This window comes from Melanaphis sacchari, unplaced genomic scaffold (genome assembly GCF_002803265.2).
Source record: "Melanaphis sacchari strain LSU unplaced genomic scaffold, SCAv2.0 Contig79_pilon_pilon, whole genome shotgun sequence".
Classification (NCBI taxonomy): domain Eukaryota; kingdom Metazoa; phylum Arthropoda; class Insecta; order Hemiptera; family Aphididae; genus Melanaphis; species Melanaphis sacchari.
Window position 1 is genome coordinate 100,756 of NW_020271559.1, and position 22,361 is coordinate 123,116.

Genomic DNA, 22,361 nt, shown 5'->3' on the forward strand with positions numbered 1-22,361 from the left:
CTATAGATGAGTGTTTGATTTTTTAATATTAAATCTTAAATTTATTACTTTAGCATAAGTCGCTGATAAATGATAATATATCATAAATATATACGAGGAAGTATGCAGAGTATTAAGAACAATTTAAGTGCGTACGTAAATATATTTTCAAATATTATAATACACACTCGTAATGATGAAAGGAATTTAAACTATAATTATCGATAATATATTATATAGATTAATTAAATGGATAAAAAAACTACACTCAGGTACCTATATAATTATATCTCATTAAGTAATATTTGTTGTGTACCTACATTAATTATATTGAATAATAAATTACTTAATAAATATAACAAATAAAATATCAAAATTAGATTTACGTTGTGTCTGTTTACATATTTACAAATGAACTATCTCAAGCGTTTATATAGAGCTTAATATTATAATCATACAACAGAGTTCTAGGGAAAGTGTTATTTAATATTTTAATCTAATACATTTTATATTCATTATTATAAAATACTTACATAGATTACTACTATACTAATTACTGTATAACAACTAATGTATTGTATAATATTACGTACGTAAAATTATGTTATTACTATACTACAGCGTGCTAACGTATTTGTATTAATAAAACAAAAGTTGCCATTTTAATTTGTTTCGAGACCGAAAGTTTATTATTCCCGATGATACGCCGTGATGTATTGCATTAGATAATATTGGGAAGTCAAGTCAGATCATTTTAGGGTTGCCGGACACGATGATATAATCAGTTGTAACATCTTGTCTTAACGAGAAATATTTATATAATACCATTTTAGTAGAAGGGAATTCTAAAACCTTGTTGAATACTTAACATAAATGCGAGTCAAAAACGTCAATCAATGTATTTATTGGTTTTGGATTTAGTCAATTTAACTTTTATCGTTTTAATAAAACTTTCGAATTGCATTATGAATGTACATATAGACAATAATATACGAAAATAATACGTCTATACTTAATACATCCTATCGACAGTCAATGATATTCAATCTGATTAAATTGATATTATTTTGCCTTGTCAATATTTTAATTTCATGTATAGCAAGAATAAAGTGACATAATCACATTATATTATTTTATTTAGCTGTCAGTTAAAACAATGAAACCGTTTAAGATTTTTGTGTTATATTGTCTGCGTCTATAATGCATCTATCAAATAATCTATCATAATCTAGTTGAATTCCAATGTTAAACTTGTAGTATAATGATTTTTGTGCGAAACAGCTTAGCTATTGTTTTTGAGATTAAAATTTCACAATTATTTAGTATACCTACGCATTATTAAATTCAAAATAAATATTATTTGTATATTTTAAGCATAATATCGCTTCAATTTGGCGTGTAGGTATTCGATGTATTCGTAGAAATCACTATAATAAAATTAAATGTCCAGTATTTTGTAGGAGTATTTAATAAAAGTACATTTAACGGATAAATTATACCGTCGACTTTTTGTAATGTGGATAGGAATATTATAACGAAATTCAATTTAATTTAAATATAGTCATTATATTATATGGATACTCTTGTCTCTATTTTATTGTGTGTATACTGTATAAATTTATGTGTTCGAGTAATCATAAATATTATTTATTATTGCTATTATTCATATTTACAACTGCGTGGTGGATATTATACTTGTAATTTCGTTACCATATCAAAATAGGTAGAATCGATAATACTGCACGGTCAAAAAAACCTATCGTTTAATGCATTTTTCATTTTGTTTTTTTTTGTTTTTAAGTATATCGTTAAGTAGACGACGATGACAATTTCATGAAATGAATACTTTTGGTATTGAACAAAATTACCACGTAATGAAAATTTCGAATTAACTAAAATATACAACATAGTGGATGTGTGACTCATTACTATTTATATTTAAATTATACATTACAGTGCGAGATAGTTGTCACTAAAAACACAAGTTTTCGATTATATGCAAATAATACCAATAAAATTAAGCATATAGTCTTTAAAAATGCAAAAAACGACCACTCATATAACAAACATTGGTAAATTTTTTTTCTATTATGAATTCTCGCGAAAACTATATAGAAAATTAAAACGTATAATTGTCATTATACGTTTCATGCTGTATGTGGGAAATAAAATATTTCCTGGGATGATCGCAAAACAGTAGGTATACACCGTAGTAGGATTTGTATCCATAACTAGTTTAACGCAGTCTTAAAGAATGAAAAAAAAAACTTAAAATTTCAGCATATTGAGTAACTACTAGTATAAGTAGAGAATATGATAAAAAAACCACTAAAAATGCACAAAATATACAATCGTTTATGAATTTAAAACTACTAAGATATGCTTTAAAAGGAAGTACTGAAATATTATATATAGCCTCCTTAGACCCATTCCTGTATTGTACGCATAATATGATTATAATATCGCGTATCTAATCGAATTTAATTATTCTTGAAATCACCCGATTAAAATCATGAAAATGATCTTGTTTATGTATGTATAACAAGTTTTTCACGAGAGACGTTTGTTTAGTGTTTAATAATCATACGAGTTGCAAGGTTTTGTACGAATTCAATGAAATTCCTCTGTACGGCGACGATGCTTCCGGAGAAGTTTGATTAAAGACATTAAAACCACTGAACACAGACGAAATTTGGTTATTTTTTTTTATTTTTTTATTTTTTAATGTCAAAGCAATTTTATAACGATGTCATTCACTCCAAACGAGGTATATGGACGCCGTCGCATGTGTCTCATAACGATTATTTATTTATTTATTTATATATGTGTTTTTACGTGTACGTGTATGACATATGCGCGGGTGTGTGCGGTGTATGTATGTGATTTATATGTGTGAATATTGTGAACGAATCGAATCGCACTGTTATAGTATCGATAAAGGCGTAATTCGAGCTAATGGTCGGCGAAGGATGACGGCGGACACGTGCAATCTGTTATAATAATATACATGTACCTACGTATTGGCCGGCGCATAATATCATATATTATTATGTTATTATTTAACATATTATATATATGCATGTGCGCGAGAGATACTTTAGACGATAATATCGCGTACAATAATAATTTATGGATAGTCTCGGCAACGAAATACGCGTAAAATATATAGAAGGCATAATATTTAATGTAATGTGTATACGTACCTATATAACGTAAATATACTTATACCTATGCGCGATAGCAGAGTAAGTTGTTGTACATTTTATTTAACGCGTTCGTTTCGTCTGACCGACAAACTCGTTCTTGTCGCGTCGCGGGTTCGGGTATTAAAAAATCGGATTTCGATCGGTTATTATTCGGTAAGTAGGTATATTATATTAAAATATATGCGGGCGGGAGGTGCAATGCAATATAATCGTCCGACAAAAATTAAAACCGTATATAATACCATCACGCGGCTCACAACGATTGGACGAGCATTTGCATACGCTTTTACGAAGACTTGCTCGTGAGTCATAAAATACTCGTTTAGGGATTAGAAAAAAAATAAAAATAATTGTGTACAGTACCAATATTACATGTAGGTATAACGTTAGGCCACAGCGGGATAATACTGCAGCACTTTCTAACTGCACATATAGGTAATCTATGTATTGTATTTAAGTCAAAGTATTTAATATATTTTTATTCATGACCGAACTACGTGTAGAAGAGCTTATAAAATATATAATAACTATGCCATTATGCAGTTTATAATTACTAAACATAATTCTCACTTCTTATATTTCTCCAATAGCTATTTAAAATCTGATTTTTGAAATTTTTAAAAACACTTGTTTTACTATAAATTATTTGGCAGATAATTTTTCTAAAAACCGTGTATGTCAAATCAAAAAGCAAAAGTCTGTATTCATGAAAGACACATTTAAAGTAGGTAGCATGAAAAAACTCTCAACAATTTGAAAATATGGTTTTTAAATGGTACGAGTAAAAGTTCTAAAAATCAGAGTTTGAATAGATTTAAGAAAGAAGTGGCGGTTAGCATGTTTAGTAAATCAACTTGTGCAATACTATGTTATTACCTACTATGTATTATACATTTATATATATATATACTAAATCTTTTGTACCATATATTCGTTCGAGATTTAAACATTTCATTAAAATATCGAGAACAATGATAAAAATAATAACTGATTATTTCTATCGAATCGAGTGTAAAAGATTATTGAGTACGATAATAATATATATTATGGAGTATCTGTGATACTACGAGTAAATATTTGCATATCAGTAGCTGACATAGGTGCTTGCAGTGAGTTTTCATGACTTGAATATAAAACTCATTCTTGTATAGTTATATGTAATAAAAAAATAGGTTTAACCTGACCTAGCGTTGGTGCCAAAATAAATCGATAAAAAATATGTATGGAAATTTATTATATATTTGAAATATTTGCATACTATTTTATTACTGTAATAGTGTAGGTATTGCTACTTCAATAGTATTATACAAGTTAACGATAAAACATTAGATTTGTGATCGGTTTCAAATGATTTTTTTTATCTTTGCCCTACCCATATAATTTTTACATGTCGATTTGATCTGATTACATATTGTTATTATTAACTATAAGTTCTATTTTTACCTTTTTTTTTTTAGTTTCAATATTTGTTCATCGATATTTGTATATTCAATTTGACGACTACACATACCTATAACAATACGATACGCGTAATATTTAATTTGTAGGAAAGTATCCGCAAACAACGAATAATATTCTAAATAATGCAGTTGACTCAGATATAATCTAGATACCTATACCATGTCAATAAGTGTTTTTCTAAATTTCTGTCTGCACCAAAATAATTTAACTTTATTTTCACGTTATACACATGGACCTAACTTTACAGTGTCTTAAAATATAATATACATTTATAATAATCTTATTATAATCGTTTTTCAGCTGAAGAATAATCTCGAAAAATAAAATAAAATATAAATACTCAAATAAAACGTTTCTCTGTTCAAAATACTACCAGTAAGTGTTATTGAATACTTGATACACTTATATTTTATACAATTTTATCATCCATACCATTGGTTCTTAAGCTTTTAAAGTACGTGGATCTCTATGTACGATAAAATACTTCCTTAGTTACAAATTTTCTTTCTAATTACTATCGGTTTATATATATATATATAAAATATTTTACTATAAATAACAAATACCACAGTTCCAACCCTAATTAGTGAGTGGCCTAGTTTAAATATATTCTTTTACTATATTAATATTTCTTTTTTTGGTCTAAAGACCTATATCTTCTTTTTCAATATTTCCAAACCGTTTCTTAATTCTTCCACACTTCGTTTCTTCTCTGCCCAAATAGTCATAAAATCTTTTAGTGCTAATTCCATTATATCGTACTATTCCGTATTATATCTTCTTCAACAGTTCACCGTTGATTCCACGATGATGGGTCCATATTATAATTTTCTCTAAATCTCGTTTTCAAATGTTCTTAAGCTTCTCTTATTTATTTGGTCGTCATTCAAATGTTCAAATCCCACCACCATACGTGCAAGAAATCAATCTATAATATTATAATATAATTGTATGAATGTTATACGATAGACAGTAACCGTCTTATAAACATAGTACTTGTAATGATTTTTTATGTTTTTTTATACATTTTTGCATTACATACTCGTTCATATGATATAAACAAATTTTTTAAAGTAAGTATATTTAACTGTTTTATTAATTTTTATCTCCGTTATTATTTCATTACATTTATGCTATAGGCTTATATACATATATACAAATACACTTCCATTCATGTTTTCAATTTATGGATACGTATGTATATATTAAAAAAAAAACTGGTTTGCATTACAATTGATCATAGAGATAACACGCATCAAATATGTGGTAACCTTATTTTATATTACGTTTTTCTTTCATTTATATTACATTCATATTTTCTACATAACTGCTTTTTTTAAAAAAAAAATGTAAATTTCTCGTATAAATGCAATTATTGACTCGTATTTTTCGTTAAAAAAAAAATAAAAGCAGCATAATATTGTTGTATTAACTAATATATATTTTTTTTATTATTGTTACTACTACTGTTACTATTACTACTATTACTACTACTAGTACTACTATATTGCAGTGGGTAACTATATATTAGTGAACATTATGAAGCAAGATTGCAACATTATTATCTAAGTCCACGGTGCTGATTTAATTAAATTGTTTTTGATGAACAAAATTATTATTACGGTGGAATACGTGTTTTTGGATCCGGAAAATATGATAAAATCAAAAGAAAATAAATACGGCAAACGGCATCGCGTTGTGTGTGGCATTCTTCATGTTCGGTCGATTTATAGGGGTCGTTTGATAACGGGGATGGTGCGTGTTGTGTGTTATAGTATTATATTATACTATACACCGATGTTCTATGTCCGTTTAATAGCAATTAAAAACGGACGTGGTTTTTATTTTTTTTTCTCATGGTAAAATAAGCATGACTTATTATTACTATTAAAACGTTATTTCCACAATAAAATATTTAATAAAAATATATTTTAAAGTTTAATATAAATAACGCAAAGTTGCTTTAAATATATTACACATCGTTGTGTTCGAAAAATACATCATTTGTATAGTCATTAGTTATAGGTAGCTGCTATGCAGGTGACCTATCCGTACACGCGTATTCGATTCGTGTACGAATTACATATTATTGTGTATGCATTAAATTTAAATACGTTTGTAAGTAACCGACCAATGAATCAACTCGATACATAAATTCTTAATGAGTAATGTATTATTCATTTTCATGTATATTGCATCAATAATAGTAATAAGTTATTACTAATAACGTACTTTTAGGTGTATCGCGTGTATAATATGAAATATTATTATATTTATCTATGATATATGTTTTGAAATTTCTCGTATAGTTATAATTTGGCCATCATGAGAATATTTTATGTCTTCTGTTTGGGATGAAGAAAATCGATTTTTTTTTAAGTAATCGTGTTTCTGATATTTATTATAAATTCTAATACACAATTCATTATACAACATCATAATAATAATAATAATATACAATGTACAATATATTATTGGCTAGACAAGATAAAAAATTGTACATATAATTGTTTACTCATATTTGTTTGAGGTGTTAGTCTTTTTTAAAAATGTTAACGACTATGACTTGCAGTTAAGTAATTATATTGTTATTTTTTAGATAAAACAACGAATATTTTAGATTAAAATAAAATACAACTTCTTTGTAAAAGTGCAGTTTATTTGTAATTGCACGGGTTTTATTTATACCTAGTTGTATATATTTTATTTTAAATACCTACGATATTTTTACTCATTGTATACATTGAGTTTAAGTTTAAAAAATATATGATTTTAGGTAGTTTTGCACCTTGAACTAATACCTTATATTCAACATAGTGTACAAATAAATGTAAATCAAATCGATAACTTTCTCTCTTTCTCTCTCAACATATGTATAGTGTTGACTAATAGTAAAATATATTAATACACATACAAATTATAACCTTCTTGTATCCATTTTTTCAAATTTTGTTAACTATTTTACATAAAATGAATGGCAATATTTACATAACCGTATTTCACCACATGCTCGTATGTAGGACTTGATTAATTAGACACATTATTATAATACCAGTGAAAATGTACATAAAAAGAAATCTAGCTATGGTTCAAAAAATGTATTTCATTAGTTATTTAGGCATGGTTAATAATTCTTTTCTAAAATTTAGATATACATGTATAATATTATACGAGTATATTATATTCATCGAAGTCAGTGATATTCTTCATTAACAATATGTATATTATTATTACAATATAGTTTAAATTACCTATATCAGTGGGTTATAATAAATTAAAGAATGTGGGTATCGTAGGCAGTTTTATTCAAATATTTAAATTTATTATGGTAACTATATGTGGATTGATTTAGATTTGAATACATATTATTAAGGCTAATCCTGTATGCAGCGAGCCACGTTTTGAAAACACATTTTAATTGCTCATTCGGAATTCCTGCAATTGCAATTAGGGACGAGAACTATATAGTTCGATGGTAATAAGACTCATTTGATACTTTCGATAACAAACAATAGTATTTGTTTTTTTTTTTTTTTTTGTTTTTTAATTGTTGTTATTATAAAACGATGTTTGCTGCCGCCTTAAAATTTCACTGCCTACGATTCGTATGTATATATCTATTTATAGTTAAAATGCAAATGATACGTTCGTTATAGTTTCTTTTTACTCCAATCAACCCCCTCTTCTTTCTTCCCTGTTATCATAGTATACACGAGTGTTAATAAATTGTAAAAAAGAAACCTGTTGATACCAAATCGTAATAAATAATAATTGTTTCGTACTTAATTGAAAAATAAAACTGTTCCAGGTGCCGCCATGGGACCGTCAGTGGCGGGAGACGGGCCTTCGTAGATTTTATGCTACGAAGGACACCGTCGATTCAGCCAAAGCCATCGCGAAGACTATGCTAATTGACCGGTTACAAAGCTTAATTGCGGTAAGTTTTTCGTTTATTAAATCTATTCGATGTATTTTTAGCAGTGGTCTTGAATGTATTTTCTTGTCTCAAGTATAATAAATTTAAAATACTTAGTCAAAACATTTTTCAATATGATAATTTTCGGAGCAATAATGTGTTCAATGGCGGATCCAAGGGGAGGGGGTAAATACCACCCCTCTTGAGCTTAGATTAGATTACCATTACCCAAAAGAATTACGATAAATTGTTAATCGGGACTTAGCATGACGATTTATTACCTCCCCCCCTTGATACATTTCTGAATCCGCCACTGAACGTGTTAATTGATTTAGGAGCTCTGCTATTACACAGCAATTAATTTTTTCGCTCTCCAAAAGTTATGACCAAAAGCGGTACCAATTAATATGTCGATCAAAGTAATTATTATTCGAAATCGATTGAACATTAAATATAGGTATAAAGTATTAGTGGCTATAATCTGGATAGTGAATGTCAGCGTTCTTGAAAAAGTTCGTGTGGTCTGGTTAGTGTTATTTCTCTCAAGAGCTCCTTTCATGGTCATCATTGGGTTGGTTAAAACGGATGGAAATTTTTTGTTTATTTATTTACACGATAAAAAAATAATATTTCTTATTATTATATATTTAATAAATTATAGTAACAGTTTTTTTTCTGATCAAATACCTAACCTTATGCATTAATTGTAGGTTAAGTCTAAAATTGTGTCTATAAAGATATTTTATAATTGTTTTTTTTTTTTTTTTTTTGAAATTCAAAACATCAATAAAACATTTTTTTACACACTATTATTGTGACAATACTGTAATAATAATTAATAAAATAAGTGTGTATAAATTGAGTGCAAACGATTTGAAAGTTACCATTCTGTGTATTATATATACGATTCTAGTGCATTAACAGTGCATGCCTTTTTAAATGTCAATGTCTATTGGTTTTCAATAAATCTAATTCAGGCCATTCACTTTATTTAAATTAGATTGTCACTAATAATAACTATTATACAGAATCCATAATTAGTTATTTTTAAAAAATATTACGAATTAATTCATGCAGAAAATATGATAATAATATATTCACGGTTACAGATCAAAGATAATATGATGGTTATTAATTTATTTATTATACACAGAACCTATACACTATACAGTGTATAATCAGGAGATTTTACTTAAAATATTATCAAAAAAAAAAAAAAACGTCTTCATTTAAACATTAATATTTTTCGAAGAAATTAACGTTTACCTCTAAAAATGACCATGTAGTGGGCTTGAATATTAATGCCTACATAACATAAGAAATATAAATTTGAAAAAAAAAAATAATAGTTATAATATTTATCGTGCGTAGACTAACATTAAGTGTTGATGGTTATTGATCAGTAATAATTTTACTCTGTTATATAACATTGACTATTAATTATTCAGTCTTACCATTTCATATTTGGGCATTTTGGGCATTAGTATATTTTGTGTTTTAATATTTCAAACGTTATTAATTCTATTATAAACAATGATGACCATAAATTACTGTTCTCTATGTGCTATGCAAGACGAAACCCGTTCGGTCGGTATGGACTATATATAGGAAGGTATATAACATTTATACGTATATATATATATATATATATATATTATTTACTTATATATATAAAGAACCATATAGGAGTGGCGCAATGTGTGATGCTATGGAAACACCCCACCGAGGTGCCTCCAAGTATATTATATTATAAACGTTCGCAAATTATTCGACATCTACTAAACTATGTTTTCTAAATGAACATATTGTTGTTTGTGGAATATTGCCAAATTTATATGAGACTATGCACGTATCATAATAATATAATATACGCCTATCTATCGGTACGCACGCAATATTATATCACACACGTTATATGAGCCTGCCGCTTGAGGTTCGGCCAATTTTTTTAGACACAAATTTTCATAGACGTACCTAATTATAACCACGACCACCTGTTGTTCAAACCTATCTATTATAATATTATACGCGGCTCATTATTAATTCGCACTTTAACAGTAACAGATTTGCGAATTCGAATGGCGTATTAAGTATTCGAGCATGTGGGGTTGCGGTATAATACAGAATTATTCACGATCATGTTCGACTCCATTTTTCCTTTAAAATTAAATATATTGAATTTCTAATCTTTGGAACTTCTTAAGGGCCATTTTAAAAAAATTGTATTTTTTTTTTTCATCATTTGAGGAGATTCCTGTAGTGATACAAATTTCTTTTTTTAAATTTATTTCAAAAAAATGATATTTTACTGTGAATTTTTAGATAGGTAATCATCTATTTTTTGAAAATGTATTTATATATCAAACTCGACATTTGAACTAGTAGTTTTTGAGTTATTTAACGTTTTATATGAAGGACAATAGATCCATGATAATTGATTTGTAAAATAAAGGGGCTATGGTAATTTAAAACTTTTAGTAATTAATATAAATATATTAACATTTTATAATTTGTAAAAGTTTTCTGAGTATAATAATTATTAAATCTAGTAATAATACATCTATTCTAATAATTTTTTAAATCTATTCTAAAAGAAATTTAATCCTTAATACCTACCTAACAAATACATGTATTAATAACTTAGAAACTACTTACTGAATATCCTTATTCATATTTTATCCTTTATAATACATTAATTATTCAACCTCTTATTTTAATGGAACTTTTATGTTTTTGGTACACTTCACGATAATAATTTTCAGTACTTAATTTTTTTTATGCCATTTAATGAATATTCTATAATATTAAAGTTTTACATCGTAAATAAAATAGATCCAATATTATTAGTCTACCATTTATTATACTTGAAAAATATTTACAAATAATTTAGTCTTAGTAAATTAATTGTATTTCATAGATATTAAAGCTATTATTATGGACTTTTGTCCTCAGTACCTATACTTAATCAGAAACTTAACTCGTTTCAATTTTTGAATTATTATTTAAGTTTATTACAATTTTTTTAAAACTGACAGCGGTTTAATAATAATTAACCAATACATAAGAGAGGTTGTTATACAGGAGCCACCCTGTATATTATATTATAATAGTGACACATGTGTGAAGCAGAATTTTAATAAATTATACGATTTTACCACCGCGCGGGTCAGAAGCTGCTGTCGGGTATACACGGCATATTTACTATATAACGTGTATATTATAATATGCAAGTATGCGCACAATGAAAATAATATGTCGTATACCTAAATTATAAATACTATATACAAGGATAATATATAGACTGAGATAGAGAGAATGAGAGAGAGAGAGAGAGAGAGAAAGAAAGATAGACAGTCACGTGTTGTAAATGTTCGGCTGCGGTTTTTGGACTACATCCAAGAACCGTGCGGATTCCTCCACAAACAGGTGGCTAAAAAAACTACAAAAAAGAATCCACATATTTATTTTTTTTTTATTATTATTACTATTATTTTCGTTTCTGTCACATTACCTTTTCACCACTACCTGGCTATATGTTTTAAAGATATTATATTAATATATACGACAACAGAATATTGACCACCGCATCGACGAACTTCTCATGGGGGCCCGTGACACACCGAGAACACGTTTTTGACTCATTGGAAAAACGACGTTCGTGCATCGTACCATAAAATATACTATATTATGATATCATATACCTAGTTATTTTCAGTGTAAATAACAACCGTGACCGAATCGTGGTACAACAATTTATGTTCCTCCTCGGCGCTGTTGTCACCATTATTATATGACTCTTACGACGAAACTATAGAATTATTGACACTTGCGCGCACGAAGACTGCTGAGGACATGAATATTTTTCTAGAATTTCTCAGTGTTTTCTTATTCACGTTAATTATTTTTGAAACGAACCTTGTCGTGCCTATCAATTTTTCCGAGCGTAAGTTACCCATCATATACCCCACAAAAGAGGCCTATATTTTATATTGTACAAGTAATAGAGATCTATGTTAGGTGCAGCAGACCTTGTACCCCCTCTAACCTTTAATTCTACTTTGCATAAATAGGTACGAGGTAATTTTATTTAAGATTATTTTTGTTGTTGTGCCTATGGGGTATGGGGTATATAAGGTCGGGGTAGGTAAACCTAACCTATATATAATTTCATTATTAATGACAACAACTATCGAGTATTATACTGTAGTATATAAACAGAGTGAATGGAATGGTTCATCAAACATATTAACTATTTGAAATTAATTTCAAATCTGATTTTTTAGACTATATTTTCAAATGCTTAAATTTGTTATATAAGTAGTAAGAAATATCTTAATACGATTTAAATGTTTATTTATTGAAAAAGAACTATCTTTTGTTACTGCAACTTCATTAACAAGATGATTTTTTTTTAAATTTTTACTTCAAAAACAAGCGAGTAGTTTCTATGGTATTAAACTTTATGTATATAAGTACAATAATACAATAATTAATCCTTAATTAATAGTTGTACATAAAATATAAATTCTATGTGATGATTAGTCTCAGTGGCGTAGGTAGACAGGGGATGTTTAACTCTCTTGACTTTTTTTTAGTACACAATAATGTTATATATATTTATATATAACATTATTTCTAACTATTACCCCTACAATATACCCCATTGAATAATTGCGTGTACGCCAACACTGTTTAGTCTAATACATACGTATTTTACTCGGATAATTTTTACCAATTATTATAAAATGTTAATAAATTAATAATTATAATTTTAAAATCTTCAAAGATCCTTATCTTCTAAAAACATTATTATATAGACTAATGTGACCAACAATTTTTTCTTTAATACCATAAGTTTAATAATATGATTGTATAGGACTAATCGTTTGAAATTTCGAATTATAAACGAATTAAGAATTTAAAAAAATGTGTTTCTCATATGAAATAAAAAAATGTTGTCAGTACAAGAAACTCCTTAAATAACATAAAAATATAAGTATTTTCAATATGGACCTAAGTACTTATACCTATTTAATCTATAAATTAGATGTTTAAAGAAATAAGTGTTGGTGCAAAGCATGGTTTGATGAATCACTATGCGTAATATTATTTTTGCGAGTGTTATTCGCAAACCGTTTTTTATTATATAAAGGCAGATAAACATGTTTTCTGGTCGTTTTGGATACAATTCAATCGATAATATTTATTTTTTATTCTTATTATATAAAAAGTATATTATACAGGTATTATACAAAAAACACGTGAATAATTTAAAATCATGTTCAATAAGCCAATCCCAGATAAAAAGTATAATTTATGAATTAATATCGTATATATTAAATTGAATAAATAATACTAATTAGGTTCTAAAAATAAACACGTCGTTAACTATTGATTGAATATTTTATAAATATTAAATAGGACACGCGTATTATCCATTATTCTTTTTTAATATTTTTTTGTAAAAAATCTTAAACTGTATATTATTATGTCTTTCACCGAAAAGAATATAAATATGAATGGACATAATATCGACGATAAACACATTTTTAATACCATAAATAAATAAATTTGAGTCTATCAACATGTTTATCTTAATTTAAATAAAATACGCATTTGTACTTCATTATTAATGCTAATAGGCCTATTAACCTGAAAACAACTATTATTCGCGTAGGTACAAAAAAAAGGTTACTTATTCATATTATGTTTATTTTTATACTTAAATGATTTATTATTATTTATTTAAACATTATATAGGTATAAGTATGATGGAACTTGACCTATTAATAACTGTAAAGTAGAAAATTAGTAGATTTTTGCAAGTTTAAAAGTAACAAAAAACTAAATTATTGTTTATAAGTGAAACATATCTTCACTCTTTTTGTACAAATCAGAGAAAAAAGTGTATCACAATAAATTGATATTTTTTTTATTTTTTTTATGACTATTGTTGTATTATTGATATGATACTGTTTTTGAATAATATTGGCACAACACACCTAATCTAACTTATATTTACTATATGCGTATAGATATAGTACTTAAATCATTGTGTCGAACAAATAATTTTAATAACACTTAGTATTATAATAATCCGTAATTTTGTATGGTTATGTCATATAGATACGGTGTGCGCATGCGCATAGTATTTTATACTTATAAGATTTGTTTATTTCATCATTCGGTCTTAGCTGGTTTATTTTCGACTGTACCGCACACAGTTATTGTCAGCCCAATGAGTTCGGGACAATGTAAAAAACCTACAAAAATTATACATTTCAAACGTAATTTTTACTTTCAAACGATATAAATTTCAAATGCGGTACAACTTTTATTGTTCAGTATTTCGTATTTCATTCTTCTGTATGTATTATTCAAACAATCGTGCCGAGTCAAATCTAGTAGTTTCAGTCTAGGATATACACATTCACCAGACAATAGAAAAGTCTATCGAGATTGATCAATTCAAAGTAAAAAGTTTTTTGAGAAACTTTTTTATTATCATATACATAAAAATATAATACCGCTTTTTCAAGTGTACATCATAAATCATTTTCGTTACAAGGCTATCGAAAAAATTTAAACTATTCAATTTTGACAATATATATATATATATAACTTTTATTGATGTTTACAAAATGGTACTTCTGTTTTCAATTAATGGTATATTTTTTTTAAATTTTTCACTTATATCAAATCAAAATTATATGCTTTTCAATGCAATGAAATAATGTTATAATCAATAAATAAATGTAAACAATCAATCATTATATTGCAATTATAAATGTTAAAAAATGTTAATACCATATATGTAGAATTACCAGTTTTGCATTGTAAAACAATTTTTTTTTTTACGTATTTATTTAGCAAGTGTCTAGAATGAGTCAGCTATTCTATAAATATGGATTGATGTTATTTCAACAGAATTTCGTTATTTCACTGGATAATTAATATATAAAATATGCACTAATACATTTTTTTTTTTTATTAAGTTCTATTAACGAACAAACCCAATCATAAACATACAGTTATACTGTTATGAGTCATTTTAACTTCGATAAATATATTATGTGCATTTGCACACAGAAAATATATCATGAGTGTTGAACTCTTTGTATATCATTGTTGACAGTGAGTTTGACATATTGTTATATTACACAAATTTTGCATTTAAATTGATTAATTCAAAAAGCAATGTTTAATTATTATTGTTGATTTTATATTACTACAGTGATTTCTAAAAAAATAAAATTTTATCTATAACATGATATAAGTACCTACTTAAATGATTTAGCGTATAAGTAGGTATAGTTTTCATTTTAGAAAAATTAAAAGAAAATTAATTATTATAACACACGCTACAAGACGACTTTATTTTTAATATGTAATAAAACTTTATATACTGGTAGAAAAAATTTGAAACATGAGATACATTTCAAAAATCCTATATCAGATTAATATACATTTTGAAACAAAGATTGAGTAATTTATTATTTTGACAATAATATTATATTATATATAGTATAATCTGTACGTGTGATATAAATATTTAGAATAATAATATGTAAACATGATATATTATTGCTTTAAGGTATAAATATTGTATAAAATTTTTATTTTATAAGTACAAAATTTATTTAAGTATAATACTATAAAATGGTGGTAGGTACTAGGTATAGACATATAACAGGTTTTGAAATTTGAAAAAATATACATCTTCACTCAATAATTATTATAATAATAGTATGATTAAAAAAAAAAAAAATAAAAAAATGAAGATCTATAGTAATACAATTATCAAACATATTTAATATATTACGTTATACAATACCAATAAACACACATAATAATATATATATAGTGAGTATAATAACGTATATAATTATGTACCTACTTCAGATATTCTTTTACAAAGTATACAGAGCGATTCACAAAGGACGTTCATATACTCATTTTTCCTTTTAGTAATACATTTTTTTAAATCCTATATTTTGGAATTTTTGAATATATTTAAAAACATTTTAACATTTTATTTTAAGATTCTTGACATTTTTTGTACTATTCTTACCCAAAACATGTTTTGCGAGAATGTAATCTTTTGTTTCAAAATGAGAGCTTTTTAAGTCCTTGTTTACTATAAATTATTTGTTGGTTAACAATTTTAAACTATTGCAATGTACCTACGACCTAATTCAAAATATTGACGAGTATAATTTTTCAGCTATTAAAATATAATAGATCTACTAAGGATATTAGTTCTTTAAAACAGTTTTACAAAATTACTTAATAGTTTCAATATTGAATCTTTAATTATTACTACTTGAATCATTTTTATAAATTATAAATATTAATAACTAATTACTAATATTCTTAAATTACCTTAGCTCTCATATCTTCCTAATACATTATCGTGGATTTATATTATTAGTTTACAAAGATAAATAACTAAAAAAGTATCGCTTAATGAATTTATATTAAAAAGTAAGAGGCTCTCATTTGAAAAATAAATATTCAATTAGTATAAAAAATCTGAAGAATTTGAAAATAAGACCTTTTTTAATATATCTATTTAAAATTTCCAAAATCATCATTTAAGTAAAAAGGGGATGACCCTGGTTGGTGAATCACTCTGTATGCTATATACGCACACCTATCTTTTACTCATGAGTTTTAAATCCAGGTTTATGATGAACCGAGCGTTTACAAAGTGCAAGTCGTATACCTTCGAATTTAAATACACGTATCATAACATATGAGTATATGTGTGTGTGTGTGTGTGTGTTTCTGGGTATAATTTGTGAGTGCGTAAGAAAACCTTGGTTGGCCTGTTCGAAACTTGGAAGAGTTATTAATATTATATATTATATTATATTATGTTCTCGCCGAGCTGCCACACATACCTACTCTCGAATATTCACGCGACAAGAGATTATAATAGTTACACTATAGGTAGGTATCTGGTATCTGCGGTAGGTGTACGCAAGAGATTATAATTTTAAATCCACTCGTAAACAAGAATAAACGCAAAATTTTCTACCCGTTTCCCATGCACTTTATTTCGTCTTTCGCGGGATTTTTTTTTTTTTTACTCTTTTCGTTTTTAGTTTTCGTAATCAAATTTATTATACATATTTGTAAGATGAATCGATTTTATTATTCTACAAGTCTAGGTAATTTATCATTTATATAACAACTTCATATAATAATCGCAAAAAATATACATGGATAATGGTGTGAAATCATAAATGACGCGGCCGTGTAACACGGGTGTTAATGTCGTTAGGTATGTATGATATTTTAAGGTATAACGCAACAACGATGACAACTCTTTGGAAGGGTGTTATAGTGAAATAAGGATTATAGAAGATTACGCGTTATAATACATAATATGCCTACCGACTCGTATTGCTTGCGTGAGCATCGCGACGGATTGTGATGATTTAATTTTCTACAAAATTGCTACCGTAATACGCGAACTACACTTAACGTACGTCGATAGTTGTATAAATATTAAATATAAACTTAATTTATTTAGCGTGCGAGTGTGCGTGTTTTTTTTTTTTTTTTTTTTGCTACAGTTATACAGTTATGCGGTGTCAACACTGTTGTATTAGTAATACACTAATACGCATTAGTAAAATACGAACAGTCGTTGGAAAAACAACGTGGCGTGTTGGTAATTTTTTGATAAACACCGTGCAGATATTTAGCTATACAATACGTATCTTACTTGCTTACCTTCACTACTGCAGATGAATTTAATATAATACTAAACAGTATATACGACCGCGTCGTTCAAAACGACACGTTTCTATATAGTATAAAATATGTCATACATAGGTTTTCTTAAAATAATAATGTAACCGATATTTTTTATTGTTAATAATATTATTTATCATTAGTTACGATACATATGAATAAAAATGTACAATAGAGCGTATACAATAGCAGTGTAATAATACGAGTATAATGTATCACAGGCGTGAGCAGACTTTTCGGGGAGAGGACAAAATTATTGGTATAACAATCCGTGGTCAATAGTTATTGTATTTTTAAGGATAATTTATTAACATCAGTCACACTGGGGTGTCGCCACTGGGTGACTTCCCCACTTACGCCTCCTGATTCCTTCCCTCAAATTCATGTATTGTACGCATTGTATATTTTGTATAGAATTTAGATTTTTTTGTTTAAAAAAATATATATATCAGTCATGATTCAAAATTTAAGATTGTCTAATATTTCAATAATTGTAATTAACGTATTATAACTGAAAACATTTAGCCCGCACAAAAGAGACAGTTTCCTACCCTGACTCAGTCGTTTCTTAGTTTTGTTTTTACTTTTTAGAGATCACAACTTTCAACTAATTTTGAAACGGCGTGAGTAATTAAAATTGAAACATTATAACCATTCGTTATTTATTACATGTTTTTAATAAATATGTAAAGCCGTCGGCTTTTTATCATTAACAATGTCTATTTATGTATATTAAAAAACTCCAATTATCGGATATTTGTTTATGAAAAAAATAAATAAATATTTTATAGAGATACAGTTTGTAGCATCATAGACACTATAGTAAACTATATATAGGTGATTATTCAAAAACACGGTTAGTTCGTGGTCCTTTCTAAGAATTAAAGTTTTAGTTGAATTAACTTACCTTGTGTCTTACAAAAGTAATTAAAATCAGAACTCGTTTTGTTTTAGCGATAACATATTCGATTTATTAAATACTTAAAAAAAATTAAAATAATCTTTTGCATTTATAAAATATAGGTGTTATAGGAAATTAAGGATATAGTTAAAAAATCATAAATATAGGATTTTATTACCTAACGTCATAAAATATGTATATAATCCCATACAACTTCATTATTCTGATAGTATTTAAGTTTATATTGGTACTTGGATAGCGGCAGATAGCTCTATTTTTTTTTATATGTTTATTCTTTTTAAGCCTTATGGCAGGTTGTTAATAATAATTTAAAGGATTTTATTTTATTATAATGAACTATTTTTCTGGATTACATCAGCATAATGTATCCAAGATAAAAAATCTAAAAAATACACATAGTAAGCTATATTGATAGAGGTTTTCTAAGAGATGTAACGTACCTATAATTTAATTTTATATAATATTAGTTTTATATTTATACATTATGTGAAAATTGTTTAAACTATAAACCCATTTATCATACAAATTTATAGGAGATTTTCACGTCCATATATAATATTATTTTTTAAACATGTTTTATTATAGGTACCTCCTTGTACTCGTATATAATTAGAATTTATACATTTATATTTTTCTAATAAAAAATCGTTAGAAAAGAACAACCACAATAATTTTAACGAGTGTTTAATCTAACTTATAAAATATAAGTAATCTTTAAAAAAACGTATTTATAATATTTTTAAATTTTTAAATCTTTATAGTCGTTGAAACGTGCAGTATAACTATTACATAGTCGTAGAGTTTATACCACGAATTAACATTATAATATTTAAAATATCAACTAAAACTAGGCTAGTATTAATTATTCTGTATTTATTTATTTTTTATATTCTTTCAGGTGCTTATCACATTAATTGGCGTTTTGCTTGCAAACTCGGCTTCAGAACCTTTATTACCCACGGATTGGTCGAACGAAACGCATCGTCAGAGCAACAACAAAAGTCTGAACAAAAACTCTCAAGACTGGTAAATAATTTTTAATTTGCATGAATAAAATAGCAGTGGATAATTTGCACATTAATACTGCCAGTAACACTACGTTATGTGTTCCTATCAATTTATTTAAATATTATCATTTATTTTGGCTAGTCTTAATATTGATTTTATGATGTTATACTTGTTAATTATACTGCAGCTACGGTCGCAACAATCAGATCGGTAGATCGAAAAACGATGTCCTGTAAATCACCGATTAATAATATATATATTATTACCGTTTATTACCGTTTTATACTTAGCATAACCCGTATGGTACGTTATAAAGGTACCTACCTACTTGTGTATGCACTAAAATACCAGTAGAATAGTTTTGGTTCGTATTTTCTTTTTCTTCGAAAATAAAATGTTAATACGAGTATGTGTAATCCGCGTGAACCCATCATCTAAGGCGATTGAAATTGAGTTATACTTACTCACTCGACATAATATTATACCTATAGTTGTAGCGAGACGCAAATAATATACAATATAATTTAGTGGCGTTGAGTAAATCTCGAGATTTTTACGAGACAGTAAAGTGTTTTTAAATTGTGATTGCGTTCGTTGAACATTTGCATAAAGTCATTCAAAAAACTGTCTACGCTATAATTTTCCTGTTATTTTTTTTCCTCCGACGTGTTTATACTTTTGTTACCCCTTTGTCGTATAATCCGCGTCCGAGGATAACCACTATTTAGTTCTATAAGCGAGAATCGACTGTTTCATTAATAAATAATATACTTAGGTATTATGCCGTGTTGTACACAATATTGTCACTCGGACTGTATAGATGTTTATACGTCGTTTTATCGGGCCAGCTCATTATTTTAAATGTTGTAACCAACGGTTTTTTAGGTTAGGCGGAGAAGAAACATCTATAGAAGAAGAGGTAGCCGATCATCATTGGCTGTCTAGTCGTAAGAGCCAAGAATATCTAATTTCTGTCGGTGGTCAGGAAGACTGTTGTCCGTCACAGATGGAAATGATCGAACCGAACGGCGGAAGTAACCCAGACGGGCTGTACGTTGAGCTTTTCAGGTAAATACATTATGATGCATAATGTCTGCAACTTTAGACTCGTACAACATTATACTACGTATGTTAATAAGAAAAATACATTGTGCTTTCATTAAACTATAAGTGCGAAGATAAAATAAAGATAAGAGAAACTCGAGAATTAATCACTGGTCTCGTCACTAATATTAAACATACATAAGTCGAGTTATATAAATATAATATATATAATATATATAAAAAAAAAAAAAAAACATTTATAGAACCGGATGATGAAATTTTTCGCTTCGGTCCTTGAGATCGTGGTACTACTGAGAACAAACTATTTTACCACTGCGATACAGCCCCTATATGCGTGAACACGATATTATATCGGTTACAAAGTGTATTATTTGCTTTATACGTGTACTTTTATTAGCTTACTTTTTACTTGATACAAAATTATTACTTTAAGATAAAAATTTAAAAAAGGGATGGTATAACTTACATGTGCGCACAAGTGATTAACTATAATAATAATATTTTATAATATGGTATAAAAAATGTATATCTTCGTTTACATAGAGCGAATTAACCATAAATTAATGGTAATATGTTTTGAGAAATTCACACGCAAATGAAATGATATTATATCTATTATGAATGCACTATCAGTAGAAAAATCTTAATTTGTTTTCAGGAGACATCATCCAGATGAACTATCTAAGACTAAATCAGAAATTTCAGAAATTTCATACGATCGGTAATTACCGATATTTATATTTACATATATAAATATATATATATATAAAAAAAGCTTTAATTTTTTATTATTTTAAATTTACAATAAATATATTTAAAACTATTTTAATGCATTTTATCTTTATCCGATAATTATAAATTAGTTCAATTTACATACTTACTTTATATCAGAAAAGCATTTTATTTAGATTTTTTAATTTCGCATGATTTTTTTACAATAGATAATTTTTGAAAATGTAGATTTTATCTTATTAAATAATTTATTTTGTTATAATAATTAAAAAAAAATTTCATTTTATTGAAACATAATTAAATATTCTTT

General features: G+C 26.8%; 1 protein-coding gene across 1 annotated transcript in view; it reads left to right on the forward strand.

Annotated features, from left to right (window-relative positions):
* Window positions 1-22,361, forward strand: part of LOC112601497 — a gene marked incomplete at its 3' end in the record, with an annotated part of 80,754 nt that overhangs the window by 42,745 nt on the left and 15,648 nt on the right. The window contains exons 3-5 of the mRNA XM_025349154.1: window positions 8,455-8,583; window positions 20,145-20,272; window positions 21,140-21,322. Coding sequence (XP_025204939.1) covers window positions 8,551-8,583; window positions 20,145-20,272; window positions 21,140-21,322 — 344 coding nt within the window. The remainder of the gene's footprint in view (window positions 1-8,454; window positions 8,584-20,144; window positions 20,273-21,139; window positions 21,323-22,361) is intronic.